The following is a 15,777-nucleotide window of genomic DNA, read 5'->3' as shown; positions in this document are numbered from 1 at the left end:
ACCGCAAGCCACTTCCTTCACCTGTGGTTTGCCCATCCTTGCAGTCCTACTGCATCTGATTTCTAGACTAGTACTGTTAAACCTTATTTGTAGGATTAATCGATTGTGGTGGGTTGACCTTGGCTGGCTGCCAGATGCCCACCCAGCTGCTCTCTCACTTCCCCTCCTCAACAGGACAGGGGGAGAAAATAAGATGAAAAAAGCTTCTGGGTCAAGATACAGACAAGTAGATTGCTCATCAGTTACTGTCACAGGCAAAACAGACACGACCTGGGGAAAATTAATTTATTGCCAATTAAAACAGAGTAGGGTGGCAAGAAACAAAGACAAAACCAAAAAGACCTTCCCCCCACCCTCCCCTTCTTCCCAGGCTCAACTTCATTTCTTCATTCCTGACTCCTCTATGTCCTCCTCTGTCCCACAGCGGCATGGGGATGGGGGTTGTGGTCAGTCCATAGCAGTTCCTCTCTGCCGCTCCTTCTTCCTCATACTTTTTTTCTGCTCCAGCATGGGTCCTCTCCATGGGCTGCAACCCTCCAGGGTAAACCTGCTCCAGCATGGGGTCTCCACATGGATTGCAGTTCCTTCAGGAAATATCCACCTGCTCCAGCATGGGGTCCTCCATGGACTGCAGTGTGAATAGCTGCTCTGGCATGATCATCTCCAAGGGCTGCAGGGAAATACCTGCTTCACCATGGTCCTCTCCACAGGCTGCAGGGCAGTCTCTGCTCCAGTGCCTGCAGCACCTCCTCACCATCCTTCGTCTCTCACCTTGGTGTCTGCAGGGCTGTTTCTCTCACATTTTTTCTCACTCTTCTCTCACAGTTGCTGTGCAGTGTTTTTACTCTTTCTTAAGCACATTCTCCCAGAGGTGCCACCATCTTGGCTGAGGGGCTCATCTGGGTCCTGCGGTGGGTCCATTGGAGCCAACTGGAACCGGCTGTGTCTGGCATGGGGCAGCCCCAGCCTCTCCTCACAAAGGCCACCCCTGCACCCCCCGCTGCCAGGACCTGGGCACCTGCACCTGCATCAATACTGAACAGAAAATGCAGTTGAAAAAAAAAAGCATTTATTGGTTGTTATTACAAATCAAGAACAAAAGCCCTGTTCTGGACATCTCTGCTCTTTTCACTCATGTCTTGATATTCCTTTGCTTTGTTTGACCCCGAATGTTAATTTCTTCATTTCTGCTTCTCTCTCACTGCCCACTTCTGTCCAGCAGTGCAAGATGAGTATGTCCTCTCCACCCATTTCTTTCTCTGTTCTGGTTACTTCCATGCTGTCCTACCCAATCCTAGAAATTACTTCTTTCTTTCCATCCAGGTCTCAGCACTGCCCTCTTCCCTCCCAGCCTGACCCTGGCTTTGCTGGCAACATTTCCAGCCTGGGAGTGCAGGGACCCCTCTGCCCGATGAGCTTTCTCATGCTCCTGATAATCCTGAGCCACCCAGACAAAGCCTTCAGTAAAGACCCCTATGTATAGAAAAAGGCTGAACAATTGATTTAGTTCATTTAACACCGTTATTTTAAAAAATGATTATTCTTCAGCAACCCTTCTCCTTGGGCCTGTTCCCAGACTTCTAACAACCCCTAGTGCCAGCTCCTCTAATGGGAAACGCTGCCAGCCTCAACCCCTTATTAACCAGCCAGCTCTCACTTGCAAGGCTGCGCTTCTTTCATCTGCCTGCTCATCCAGGAGCCAGCAGCTGCCTTTTATCCAAATTCCCCCCTCTTTCGAAGGCTCTGCTGTGATTTGAGAGGAAGCTAAGCACAGACGAGAGACCTGAGGCCTCCATCAGTTCCTCTCGGCTTGCCCTCTGACATGGACCGCTCCGTGCTGGGCTGAAGCGCTTTCTTCTCTCTTCCTTTTTTCCTCATTGCACAGACTGGCAGTTAAGACAGATTTAGCTGTCACACCAGATGATGTGATTACCCAAATTGCCTGGCTGTGGTTTCATTTCTCAAGTAAATGAAAATTTAAGACTGTAGACTGTAAGACTGAAACGGTACATCAGTGAAGCAGACTCTGTAGATCATTCTTTAAAATTCAAGTGAAAGTTCAAATGCATATTTAGCATCATGGATAATATCAATTAATTTTGAAAGTGAGTAGCTGCAGGAGTCTCTGGGACTGTGAAGCTAGTTTTGAATTGGAAGACATCTACTGTAGACTTTCAATGCCACCAAATACTGAGACCAAATTTAAATTGTCAGGAAGGGACAATTAGCCAGAATAACTTACGTGATAGGATTTTAAAGGGGCTGAAGATATTTCTTGCTGGCTTTAGAGACTGTATTAAACTGCATGGTGTTATGTTGACACTGAGGCTCCCTGTGGAACTGAATGCTCCCATGCTATGCTGCAGAGACTTCTGTGTAGTTCCAGATTCTGTGGAAGTGGCTCGTAACTGCCAGTTTGCAACTAGCAGCTTAAAGACAGGGCGCTGTGGGGGCCAGTGGCCATGGGGCTCCTCTGGGGTCTGTCAGGGCAGGGCCTGGCAGCCAGGACTCATCCCACTTGCCCCAGCCAGGAGGAGGGCAGCCCCAGCCCCGGGCATTGGGCACCTCCCTGGGGATGGGCTGAGGCTGGGCCAGGATGTGGGCCTGCGGCTGGGCCTGGCTCCGCAGGGCCCATGGCTGGGCAGGGCAGGGCTGTGGGGAGCTGGAGACCGGCCCTGCTGTGGCAACGCTGAGGCAGGGGCTGACGGCTCCGGGGGACTGACAGGGGGTCCTGGGCATGAGCAGGGAGGGGGAGCCCTGGCAGTGGGCAGGGACAGTCAGACCTGGCAGTGCCTCGGGGCCATGACACTGAAACGAGTTGTTGACCTGTAAAGCTGCATACAGTGCAGCCTGCCTTGTTGTTCTGGAAACCTTTCTATATATAACTTTTATATATATAACATTTCTATATATATATATAACCTTTTCGAGTTTTTGATTCTTGGAGAAGTAAGGAGGGGAGTCAGCAGAACTGCTGCCTTGGACTTCCAGAGGGCAGACTTTGGCCTGTTGAGGAGACTGCTTGACAGAGTCCCTTGGGAGGCAGTCCTGAAGGGCAAAGGAGTCCAGGAAGGCTGGACATTCTTCAAGAAGGAAATATTAAAGGCGCAGGAGCAGGCGGTCCCCACGTGCTGAAAGACGAGCTGGCGGGGGAGATGACCAGCCTGTTTGAACAGAGAGCTCTGGCTGGAAGTCAGGGAAAAGAGGAGAGTTTATGACCTTTGGAAGAAGGGGCAGGCAACTCAGGAGGACTACAAGGATGTCGTGAGCTTATGCAGGGAGAAAATTAGAAGGGCCAAAGCCCAACTAGAACTTAATCTGGCTACTGCCGTAAAAGACAATTTAAAATGTTTCTATAAATACATTAGCAACAAAAGGAGTGCTAAGGAGAATCTCCATTCCTTATTGAATGTGGGGGGAAACATAGTGACAAAGGGTAAGGAAAAGGCTGAGGCCTTCTTTGCCTCAGTCTTTAATAGAAAGACCAGTTGCTCTCGGGGTACCCTGAGCTGGAACACAGGGATGGGGAGCAGAATGAAGCCCCAATAATCCAAGGGGAAATGTTTAGCGACCTGCTACACCACTTAGACACACACAAGTCTATGGGATCCACCCAAGGGTACTGAGGGAGCTGGCGGAAGTGCTCACCAAGCAGCTTTCAATGCTTTACCAGCAGTCCTGGCTAAGCAGGGAGGTCCCAGCTGACTGGAGGTTAGCAAATGTGACGCCCATCTACAAGAAGGGCAAGAATGATGATCCAGGGAACTACAGGCCTGTCAGTCTGACCTCGGTGCCAGGGAAGATTACAGAGCAGATCATCCTGAGTGCCATCATGCAGCACGTACAGGACAACCAGGCAATCAGGCCCAGTCAGCACAGGTTTATGAAAGGCAGGTCCTGCTTGACTAACCTGATCTCCTTCTATGACAAGGTGACCCACTTAGTGGATGAGGGAAAGGCTGTGGATGTTGTTTACCTGGACTTTAGTAAAGCCTTTGACACCGTTTCCCACAGCATTCTCCTGGAGAAACTGGCTGCTCATGGCTTGGACAGGTGTACTCTTCGCTGGGTAAAAATCTGGCTGGATGGACGGGCCCAAAGAGTTGTGGTGAATGGAGTTAAATGTGGGTGGCGACTGGTCACAAGTGGTGTTCCCCAGGGCTCAGTATTGGGGCCAGTTCTGTTTAATATCTTTATCAATCATCTGGATGAAGGGATCGAGTGCACCCCCGTAAGTTTGCAGACGACACCAAGTTGTGTGGGAGTGTTGGTCTGCTTGAGGGTAGGAAGGCTCTACAGAGGGACCTGGACAGGCTGGATTGATGGGCCGAGGCCAATTGTATGAGGTTCAACAAGGCTAAGTGCAAGGTCCTGCACTTGGGCCACAACAGCCCCATGCAATGGTACAGGCTTGGGGAAGAGTGGCTGGAAAGCTGCCTGGTGGAAAAGGACCTGGGCGTGTTGGTCAACAGCCAGCTGAATATGAGCCAGCAGTGTGCCCAGGTGGCCAAGAAGGCCAATAGCATCCTGGCTTGTATCAGAAATAGTGTGGCCAGCAGGACTAGGGAAGTGGTCGTGCCCCTGTACTTGGCACTGGTGAGGCTGCACCTCGAATACTGAGTTCACTTTTGGGCCCCTCACTACAAGAGAGACATTGAGGTGCTGGAGCGTGTCCAAAGAAGGGTGACGAACCTGGTGAAGGGTCTAGTGCAGAAGTCTTCTGAGGAGCGGCTGGGGGAACTGGGCTTTTTTAGCATGGAGGAAAGGAGGCTGAGGGGAGACCTTATCGCTCTCTACAACTACCTGAAAGGAGGGTGCAGAGAGGTGGGGGTCAGTCTCTTCTCCCAGGTAACAAGTGATAGGACGAGAGGAAATGGCCTCAAGTTGCACCAGGGGAGGTTTAGATTGGATATTAGGAAAAATTTCTTCCCCGAGAGGGTTGTCAAGCATTGGAACAGGCTGCCCAGGGAAGTGTTTGAGTGTGGTGCTTAGGGACATGGTTTAGTGGTGGACTTGGCAGTGTTATCTTTATAGTTGGACTTGATGATCTTAAAGGTCTTTTCCAACCTAAACAATTCTATGACTCTATACAGCGATACCAATAAAGGAGCTGTTTGGGTATCCTTGTAAATCATGCATCTGACTTACTGCAGCTGAATTGTCAATAAAAGTGTCTGCCCAGGCCATGTGCTCCATCTCTTCCATCGTCGGTCAGGTTGTCAGTGTGTAAAGTTGCTGGTGAAGTAACTCCTCTCATTAGTGAATGGTTTTTAACTAGCTCTACCTTTATTCAGATAGTTCATATGAAGTTCAGGTGTAACTGTTGAAGGACTGAAGTTGTAATAAATAGTAGTGTAAAGGTGCTGCTGAAGAAATGGAATGTGGAGTAACAAACCCGTTTCATGGTCTTAATGTGAAAAAAAAAAAAAGGAAAGCAATAAATAATTTTAATTACTCATTGGGCATTTGTACTCCAGTTGGGTTATCCAGAATTACTTGATAGTTAATGGTCACTCATTAGACTATGTATGACAGTTCAAGAGTATGATCTTTGTGTTATAACAGTAATTTGACAGGATTTGCAGACATAAGAAAACTGCTTTCAAGTGGACATGAAAAGTTTTCTTAAATGATCATGCTCATTTCTCCAGGATTGTACTGTAAGTCATCCTCTTTGAATCAGAAGCTCACAACAGCATTGTGTCTTCTGTAAAAGTGACACTTCAAACAAAGCCGTATCAAAGCGCTATTGAATGATGAACACATAATATCTTCATAGATGGCTATCTGCTGTAATTACCTTGGGAGAATTAAAAAACAGACCCTGTGCCTACTTGGGGAATAGATTCTGTTTGAATAAATGTATGATTTGAAGAGTTTAGTTAAAAACTAACTCAAAAAGTTTTTTTTTTAAAAAGTATTGGCTTGAAATGTAGATGTTTAGTACTGAAAAAAAGTACTGAAAGTCCCAAGCCTCCAAGGCTAAACCAAATCCAAAAAATCAACCTAATCGATAAGGATGTGAACATGATCACAGTTCAGTACTATTACAAGCAGTATTAGGTCTCATGATAAATCATAGAATCATAGAATCATTAAGGTTGGAAAAGACCTCTAAGATCATCTAGTCCAACCCAGCACCTCCATGCCTACTAAACCATGTCCCGATAAGAAAGGTTAAGTGTCACAGTTTTTAGAGTCCACATATTAAAACAAGATGAAGGCTGTCTTGCTAAGAAGAATTGCCTTAGGACAAATGCAAAACTTTAAGATCCTTTTGTTGTTTTCCTTGCCTGTAATTTTAGCTGACTCTATATGAAGTATCTTGCTTGAGATTTTTAAAAAGAGAAGGCTAAATTTGCCTCAACTTATATTATAGACAAATATTATAAATAAGTATTGCTTGCCTTTGATAGTGCTCTGCACTTCAAGTCAAACTTCTTTTTCAGTTACTTACTTAAATATTATTTGAAAAACTGAAACTTTGTTCAGTTAGTAGGAGTCCAAGACAGCTATTTTTCTGAAAGTCTTGCCCAGGACCATGATTCATGGAAACAAGGTTTTTCTCACATAAATAAACTCTAAACTATATTTTCTCACAAATAAACTATATTTGTCGTGCTATTTGGTGAACAAAATCAAACTGCTATGCAAGTCTGTCTCTCACTGGCATACCAACTGCTTCAGTGGAATTAATTCCCCTGGGTGCTTTTATCAGATTTGTTCACTTTGTTCCTGAACATGAAGTTCCGTTCAAAACAACAGAAAGCAAAACAACAGGAGCTTTTCTTCTTTGGTTTTGCAGTAAGTGACTAGGAAATGTTTTGTTGCCACAGGCATGTGAAGTTCTGTGGGCCGTTCCAAATGAAACATCGATTGTAGTGTTGCCTGTGATATTCAAGGGACTGGATTTTCCTTCCAGGCTTATTAGCTTCTGGTAGGATCCGAGATGAACCCAATGCTATTTCTCCCAATGCTAAGGTACAGTTCTGCCCCCCAAACACTTGTAATTTAAAGCTGGGCAGATGAAGAAAAGCCCCAAAATCTGAGAATAGTGTTCACTGCTATACATTAATATATCAGAGTAGAGTTTCAGAGTGGCTTCAGTACAATACAATGAAGGCTTCACAAACCATGGCTAAAGAATCTGTTCAAAGAGTAACACAGGGAAATATATGGAGACATTAGTATGTGAAACAGAAAAACTTATTTGCTTGGAGACTGCACAACATCTAAAATGCAAGCCAAATTTACAGCCAATTAGGAGATAACATATGGAGATTTCCCCATCTGCTGACATGCAACAAATGCTGGCAGACTTAAAAATGAAAATCTTCCTAGAAGCTTTTTTATTCAAGAATATTTTGTGCTCTTCCACTGCCTCCACTGAAATGAAGTATTTTCAAAAGAATGCTCCATTGAATCATAACTAGTGCACACTGAAAAAAAAAGAAAAGTTTTTATATGTGTCTGTTGAATTTTGTGTTGACTCTTTTATACAACTCTTAGGCTCAGCTTGAGATCTAATATTCTGATGCAGATTTCAGCTGTATTGCAAATGCATAGGATCTGCATTTCTTACAAATGTACACAGACAACATGGCAAGTTCTGTTGTCCTGAACCCATTAAAAATGGAGAACAACAGGCAGGTCTCATAATTTACAAGCTTTTCCTCTCTGTGCTTTGTCTTAGATCCCCTTATGTAGCAGCTTTTTCCCCACCTTGCTGGCTGTCTGGATATTAGACATACAGTCTAACAGTAACAGCCATCAAGTTTCTATCACCGGTTTAAAGACATAACCCCAAGCCATAAGTTTAAGTGTTGCTCAGGCATCATGACATGAACAAATGCTTTTCGGATGTTGTTCTGAGTGTATCCACAGATGAGAACAGGTAAGCTACAAAGAACAGGCAGTTAATTCCTGGTAACGTTAGGTAGGAACCACTTCCTGACAGTGCTTGGATCTCATGGCAATCTGAGATCCAACGTCAGTAACTGCAGAAATACTTGCAAGTCAAAGAGAACAATGTGGGATAAAACCTGCTGAAAATTTGCTGCCTAAGTGTTGACTCCTTGTTTTAACAAGCTGGACGGAAAAAAAATCTCACTGGGCTGTAACCTACATAACCACGGCTACTCCATGTTTTGCAGGTAAACGGTGGCTGGAGGCTTGGGGATGGTGCTGAGAAAGATGGTGGGACAGCCTGGAAAGGAGTGGACAGGTGCTGGGTTACTGGAGGACAGTTTGCTCTGCCCTTGAAGTGGGGCCAAGAGGAAGGGGATCAAAGGTGTGCTGTAGGATTGATTTTGTATCTTAAATTCTTGTCTTAGGTGCCCTTTGTGTCTTAGGTTGAGTTTGAAGCTGAGGCATGAGTAATGAAAAGGAGGGAGTGAGCCCAGCTGCTTGGTGAGCAGTTTGTGCTCCACGCAGGCTGTCCGAGGGCTCCTAGGGTCTGGGACCACAGCAGGAGAGTGCCACCACTCCCAGCCATGTCCTGTGGCTGTGGCATAGGTAGGGCAGTGGTGAACCTGTAAGGCAGGCTGGAGGTCTGGGATGGGGGTGGACATAGTGCCTCACCCAAACTCCTTGCCTCAGGCTGCTCTCCCCTTGGCACAGCCTGGAGGCCAGGTGTTGTGGTGAGGTAGGAGCTCTGGTCCTTGTTGCAAAGCAAAGCACTGGCAGTGTGGGGATGAGACCTAGGCTCCGGCTCCTAGGGTCTGTGAGCGATGGCTCGCCCTCCTCTCTCCCCTGGGCCTGGGGGTGCTGCAAGGACGGTTGGTGTCAGCCAGTTCCCGAGACTCTTGTGTAGCTGGGGGCAGTCAGATGAGGGCTCAAGGCAGCCAGGTCCAAGTTGTCCTATTTCCTCCAGGCCAAGCCAACCCTGTCTCAGGACTACTCTGAGATGCCACGTTGGTGCGGTAGAAGAAAGCAGTAGCTGGTGGCCCCATCTGGGCCCTACTGTAGCCATGGCCATGTCCACCCCCAGCCTAGGCTCTCACATTCCTCCCTTTCCTAGCCGAAACTGCCAGTGTCTCCACAAGATGAGCAGTCCTTTGCAAAGGACTTTATACAGAATTTCAATGATATATTTTACTGCTGAATTTTGGATTTTGACATGAGTCTGTCCTGAATGTTCCTCTTTGCAGTGCTAAATGTATGGTCTTTATTGATATGTCTCCATGTTTAGAAGTTATAGTTTAATTTTTTATTGTACATATTTTATTAAAATTTACACTTGGAGGTCTCAGTCTGAACATGGAGACGTCACATCTGTAGAGTTAGAGTGGACTTCCTTACAAGGTGCAGTGACTTCTAACATGGTGGAGGATACTTAGGTCTCTTAACTATGTCTGTTTTAGGGAAGTGGATGGAAAATAAAGTTTTGAAGGAAGGTGGATTTAGTAGATATTTAATGTGTTGCAGAGTTAACATAAGGGTTGCCTAAATCACAATTTTTTGTCCAATATTTTTTATCATTTTGAAGCTCATCAACTATGTACACGAGGTATTATGGTACTGTAGGTCTTTTGGTTTGCTTTGTCTTTAATATTGTACAATGTTTTGATTTTTTTTTCATGTCTAACAGTCATTTCTTGCTGTGCAGCTTTACATTTGTTCTGCTCTTGATGGAAAGGAAAAAATTCTCATTAAAATAAAATGTGTGATTGTATCTGAACTCCCTTCTAAACTTGCATTTTATAGATAATTTGTTTTGTAATAAATATATAGGTTTGAAAAATTTTCATTTTAGTATCTCTTTTCTCATGTAAGAGATTTTCTTTGCTTAACTCTATAGAAGCTTTCAGGTTTACTGTCCTTTTCTTATATCTTTATCTGTAAGCCTAAGTCCAACTGAATATGTATGGTTTGGTCCATATTCCATATATCTTGAAATTCCTGTTTTTCTTAGTGTTCCATCAGAGTAAATTCTTCTGTTTATCTATGAATTCGAATAGATTTTATATTTTCCTCTCCTTCTTGTTCTAGCTGTGCCTTGGCTTTCTCAGTTTCATGGCTGTCTCTTACTAAATATGCTGTCTCTGGCACAGCTGAATAACTCCACTGAATTATTGTGAGGTTAATTCCTCACCATATGCTCTGGACTGCTTCAGGATGTTTTGCCGTTGAAAACTATTCTGCTTTAAAGTTTTGTTAGTTTTGTATTATTTTGGCAGGGACAATTAAAAATTTTCTCACTAGGATTTTGTAAATTACAAACTGCTTTGTAGCATCCTTCCAGACTGGCTGGCTGATTCCTCATCCAGGTGACTGACTTCCTTGGAGGTCTTTGAATTTTCTCTCTGGTATTCTATTTTTTGAATTCTTTGTTGTAGCATGTTTAGAAAGTCATGGCTTAATCAAAGTTCTTTTACTGTCTCCGAAGCTTATTATTTTATTAAAGCAAAGTGGCCCAGGGACTTCCAATGGGGAGCTGGCAAGCTCAGCAATTCCCTTTGCTAGTCCAGACATGGCTTCGGGGTTTTAAAATTCAAAACCGGTCTTTGCTGTCACAACAACTTTATGTTGGAAAAAACTCTTCAGTCACTAAAACCAGCTTTTAAACCAAAATACCTTCTTCTCTTGGACTCACACTCCAAAAGTTATTTTTGAAACTTAGAGAACACTAATTGCATGATTTTAAGGAGACTAGATGTTAAAGAACAGTAATGAATTCACTTTTCCAGCAAAATCCAATTACATGTCCATATTTTCTGCCTTATCATAGACTTTTATATGAATGTGCAGTTTAGAAAGACATGTTCACTTCATTGTGATTTAAACAACAGAATTTTAAAATAGTATACACCTGAAATTGAAATTACTGATACAAAATGAGTTGGCATAAACTCATCTCTGGGGTAATGCAATACTTGCTGCAGAAGATTTTATCTGAATTTTTCTGAAATGACAAAAGATAGTTAAGATATTTTTTTACTTGCATGAAAATTGTCAGCAGAATTAACTTCATCAGTAATATTTCTGGAGGTCTGGTTGGCAAAGCTTTGTGTGCACACTTAGTTTTTATGCATTCTTCGGCAGCCCTCTGAAAATCACTGGCAGTATCCTACAAGCATAGTATTACTTTGGGCATAATTGTTAGTACTTTTAACTCTTCAAACTGATGTTGCACAGCACCCCATAGGTATGCTTCTATAATCTTCATTTTTCATGAAGTGTTTACCAGTTCCAGTTTGACCTGGCACAGCAGAACATCTTCTTAAATGTACTCCGTAATTCTGGGCTTCGGAATGCAAAAATCATAGGGTCAATGATCGCATTGCACATTATGAGTGTCCCATTCACATGGAAAATGGACATGTAGCAGGCACAGTAAGGGTTATGTGGGCAAAACCTTGCTAAGAGGATGTGAAGAACAAAGGGGGCCCAACAGCAAAGGAAAACTCCAAGGAAAATGGTCAGTGTAATGGCTCCTTTCATGTTAGTTCTCTGATGGACTGTGCTGGTTGGCAGTGAGGCGATCTTTTTAGCATGAGATCGAGCCAGGAGGAACATATGGACATAGAGGCACAGTATAAAAAACATCATTAAAGGGAACAGGATGGTGAAGGGAATGACTGTTGCTGCTTCATAGGAGAAGAGGGCAATGGCAATGCTACTGCCAGCACAGAATGTCCAAATGATTGCCAAGATAACCAAGGCCCTTCTTAGTGTCATGATGTTATGGTACCGCAAAGCGTAGAAGATAGTGATGTATCTGTCTGCTGCAATGGCTAACAAGCTGAAAATCGACCCCAGTAAAGACAGAATGAACATGGAATCCATAGCATCATCCAGCTTTTTCTCAAAGTCCCCACGACGTGTCAGGTACCCCATTTTGCACAAAATGATAAAGATGTTCTCCAGAGTTTTGTACAAGCTACCTAACATGTCTGAAATGGCTAAACTGCAAATGAAGAAGTACATGGGCAAGTGCAAATTCTTATTTCTAATGACAGCGATAAGGACAAGCAGATTTTCCAGTATTCCAGCAGCAGCAACAGTGAAAAAAACTTCCTCTGGCACCACGACCTGGGTGCAGTCAGTGATATTTAAGGAGAAATCACTTCTATTTTCCAGGGAAGGAACGCTTGTCTGCCCTGGGTGTTTGATTAGGTTGGAAGATCTCTCAGTGCTCATTTCTTCTGGTCGTGGAAAGATTCTGGATTGTTGTTTCTCAGGCTTGGCTTTATTGTGAAGCTGACCTGTCAGTCAGACCATTCTTCTGTTGTCGAAGGCTTTCTCCTTCATCTGGAGCAATTTTAAGACTTAATGGAAATGTTTTGAATTTCTCCTACAATAAAACATGTAGAAACATAAATATCAAGAAGAAATTTACCACAGAGATAGGGCAAAAATAGACATTTGAAATATCACCTATTGCAATGGAATGAACATATATCATCATCAGAGAGAGGCAGCATTGGTTTGGATAAAATAAGAGCTGCTCCAGGCTTTGCTGAGCCTTAGGGGAAAACAAAGTGTAAATTCTCTTTTAGCTTCAAAGCAGTTTTAAAAAATACATGTAGTTTTCTTTACCAATGAGCATTGCACATTTACTGAAACTGATCTGACAGACTTCAAGAGTTTGGCAATCTTTACTGGCCCAGCTCTTTGCTTTGAGAAAGTCTGGCATTTCTCACAAGATTTGCAGTATTATTAGACACAAATGAGACCAATGCCAAGATAAACTGTTATCCAGGACAGTAACATGTTTAACCACCACACTGTTGATGGTGAAATAAAATGCCCTCAATTTAGACGTGAACATTTGTAAATATTGATATTTTTCTGAGGCATGTTAGATACTAGTGAGAGGCTTCCTTTTCATGTAAATTGAAACCATCTCTTGATTTGATGAACATATTTCTAATGCAGATAAGATCCAATGTACAATCTTTTCTTGGCTGTATTTTACAACTATCTAAAAGACCAAATGTCTATGCTGAAATAGAAAAACATCAAAATGATGTTTTTCTTTCTCCATAATGGTCCTGATCTAAACTACATTAAAGCATATATGAACCTTTCCAAAGGCTTAGGCTTTTTAGGTTTTTCATTAATGTATAAATGGATGTGATATTAATTTAGCTTGGGTATTACCAATAAACAATAAGACCCACTTTTTTTTTGTAGTTTATATAGCCCCATTTGTGAAACACAGATGCAGTTGCTATTTGGAAAGTCCCCTTTTTTAAAGAACTGATATATTCTTCCTCTGTTTTTAAATTCAAAAGAGCTTTTAATTGTTTGGCACTTGCATACCAGTTAGTCTTGAAATTCCTTTGGACATTTGTTCATAGTCAGGGTTGCCGAATGCCATAATACACTCTATTACTGTTTCAAAGGGAGAAGTCAGAAGTTTTAATTACTTTGTATACAAAAAATGCCCTCTGCAAGTGTCAGTGGGTATCTGTCATCAGGACAGCTGAACTGCTGCTTGAATATGATTAGCCTTAATGCAGGTGAATGTGTTTGGCCACTTTGCAATGCAAAACAGGTTTCTGACCTGGGTTTGCTAATGTTATCTGCTGAGATTGCCGGTAAGGTGCTACCTGTGATGAAGAATGCTGAGACTTGGACCACCAGCCATCACGAATTCAATTGAAACAAGCTCACTTAAGAGAAAGCATTCAAGAGAGTACCCATACTTATCTGAAAACAAAGGCTGTGTAGTGGAATAAATGAACTGTATTGCACAGCAGCACACGTGGACATTCCCAAAGACAATTAGGTCAACATCTGTCAGTATGTGAAGGAAGGAGTTACTAACAAGGATAAGAGACTCAACAATGTCTTTGTAATGGTGTTTTTCCTATTCTCACCTAGAGCTACTGTCACCGTTAAGTTTTATGACTTCTAACTAGCAATCTGTTTAACAACTTAATTTTCACTCTTAATAGAAAGTCAACACGGACACTTCGGACAAAGCCTCATTTCAATGGGATTTAAACAGGACAATCAGTTGGCAAAAATGCATCTGTTAAGCCACTGTTCTCTCAGAACTGTTTTTGAGCAATGCTTTTTTGCTGATATAGTCATATTGCTGAACTAATCTGCCTGACAAACATGAAGGTTCCTTCACTGAAAACACAGTATTATGAATGGCATGATATATTACATGTGCTGCTTATAATTTTACAGTAATGTCATATTAAGTACAGCATTTGGTTAGAGCACAGAACTTATAAGGGCTTTAGAGCAGTTACAGTAAACTGAATAATTACATTATACCACTTAACGTTTTTTTCAAACAATTAATAGAAAGCCAGAAAAAGATTCTTATTTCGGAGCTTCTCATTTCAGCATGTATACATGGCTATTGCACACTATTTTATTAGGGTTCCATCAAGGATGTTGCCAATTATCTCCTTTTCTGATGCTTCAGTGTGGTGCACAGTCATACTTCCGTCTCAGACCTCCCAGACAGAAATATCTGTGTATACAGTGTTGTACACAGGTAGTAAATCCAGTGCTTGATCTACGCAATACACATTATATCATACATCTGCAGTACGTCCCACATTTACAGGATTCTGTCACTGCTACAGATCTACCAGGTAGTGTGCATGAAGTAGTTTAACACTTCTAAGCAGTAGTAGGGCAGACTACACATGGGATGCAAAGCTGTTGTGAACACGGTGAGTAACCTCAGTGTGTCCTAAAAGCTAATGGAAAAAGAAGACATCTTGGAGCTTGGATGCATATTTCCAGTGGCTACAGAAATTAGAGCCAAGGTCATTTCACACAAAGCTATAAATAATCATCAGGTGAAAAAAAAGTTTACCCTCCTGTGTTGTTTGTACTACCAGAGGCAGCTTGGATGCAACAGATTTCCTCTCCACTGTCAACACCTTGCCAGTTTGCTTCATCATTGTATTGTCCAGATAAAGCGTTCATTCCACTCACCAACACCACCCTCTGAAAGACCTCAGATTTGTCTTTTGCAGGTATCTGCAAAGTCAACCTTTCACAGCTCGTGCTTACGTGCCAGAACTGTTAAAAATAGAAGACAACAATTTAAGAATAAAAAAGTGCCTTATACTACAATTATTGTTTCCTGGTAATGGCTGAACTATTTGGATTTTACCTTTCTTGAGGTCATTCACAGTCTAAGAATAAGTTTGCCTGACTGTAGCAAGAAATGTAAAACACTCAAAAAGCACTAAATGACAAAAAAAAGACCCTGTAAGTTTGAAACACATTTGAAAATGTAGCTGTATCACAACAACTGCAAAAACCTCAACCCATTCTTTTTCATGTTTAAATTAGGTCCTAGAGGGAGAAATCAACAGCTCAGTAACATTGGATATTCAGAAACATTATTTATTTAGAAAGAGGCAGTCTCCTGAGCTGGTATAATGGGCAATGAGCTGATGGCAATAGTGAAGCTAATAAAAATGCATACATTTGTAATATTATCAGCAATTTCTATTTGATTTGTAGTTATCTAAAGCAAGATGAAGCAGAAAACTGGGGGACTGGAAGCCAGGACCAGAACCTATACGGACAGTATCGAACGAACTTAAGAAACTAATTGAATTCAGATTACCTGTCAATTGTATTCATTCACCATGCTTATGGTTTGGCTCTTTACAACACTCTGACACTTGCAAAGCATACTCACACCAGTATATATTACACAGCTAAAAGCCAGCCCCTGTACTTCAGCTTGTGACAAGGCTGAGAATGCCTCTGTGGATGCTGGGAGCTCCCAGCACTGTGCAGGATTAGCCTTGGACAAAAAGCACAATTGTCTCCTGTGTGCCCAGTGCC

At 42.7% G+C, this 15,777-nt stretch overlaps 1 protein-coding gene across 1 annotated transcript; it reads right to left on the bottom strand.

Moving 5' to 3' along the window:
• Positions 1-11,181: 11,181 nt before the first annotated feature.
• Positions 11,182-12,141, bottom strand: MC2R (melanocortin 2 receptor). The gene has a single exon (XM_075495680.1). It carries the CDS (start codon positions 12,139-12,141, stop codon positions 11,182-11,184), a length of 960 nt encoding a protein of 319 aa, XP_075351795.1.
• Between the last annotated feature and the right edge of the window lie 3,636 nt (positions 12,142-15,777).

Source organism: Mycteria americana, chromosome 2 (genome assembly GCF_035582795.1).
Source record: "Mycteria americana isolate JAX WOST 10 ecotype Jacksonville Zoo and Gardens chromosome 2, USCA_MyAme_1.0, whole genome shotgun sequence".
Lineage (NCBI taxonomy): Eukaryota > Metazoa > Chordata > Aves > Ciconiiformes > Ciconiidae > Mycteria > Mycteria americana.
Note: the sequence above shows the minus strand (reverse complement) of the source record. Positions and strands in the feature narration are given on the sequence as shown.

Coding starts and splice junctions, on each gene's coding strand:
- MC2R (XM_075495680.1), bottom strand. CDS start 12,141: ATGAGCACTGAGAGATCTTCCAACCTAATCAAACACCCAGGGCAGACA.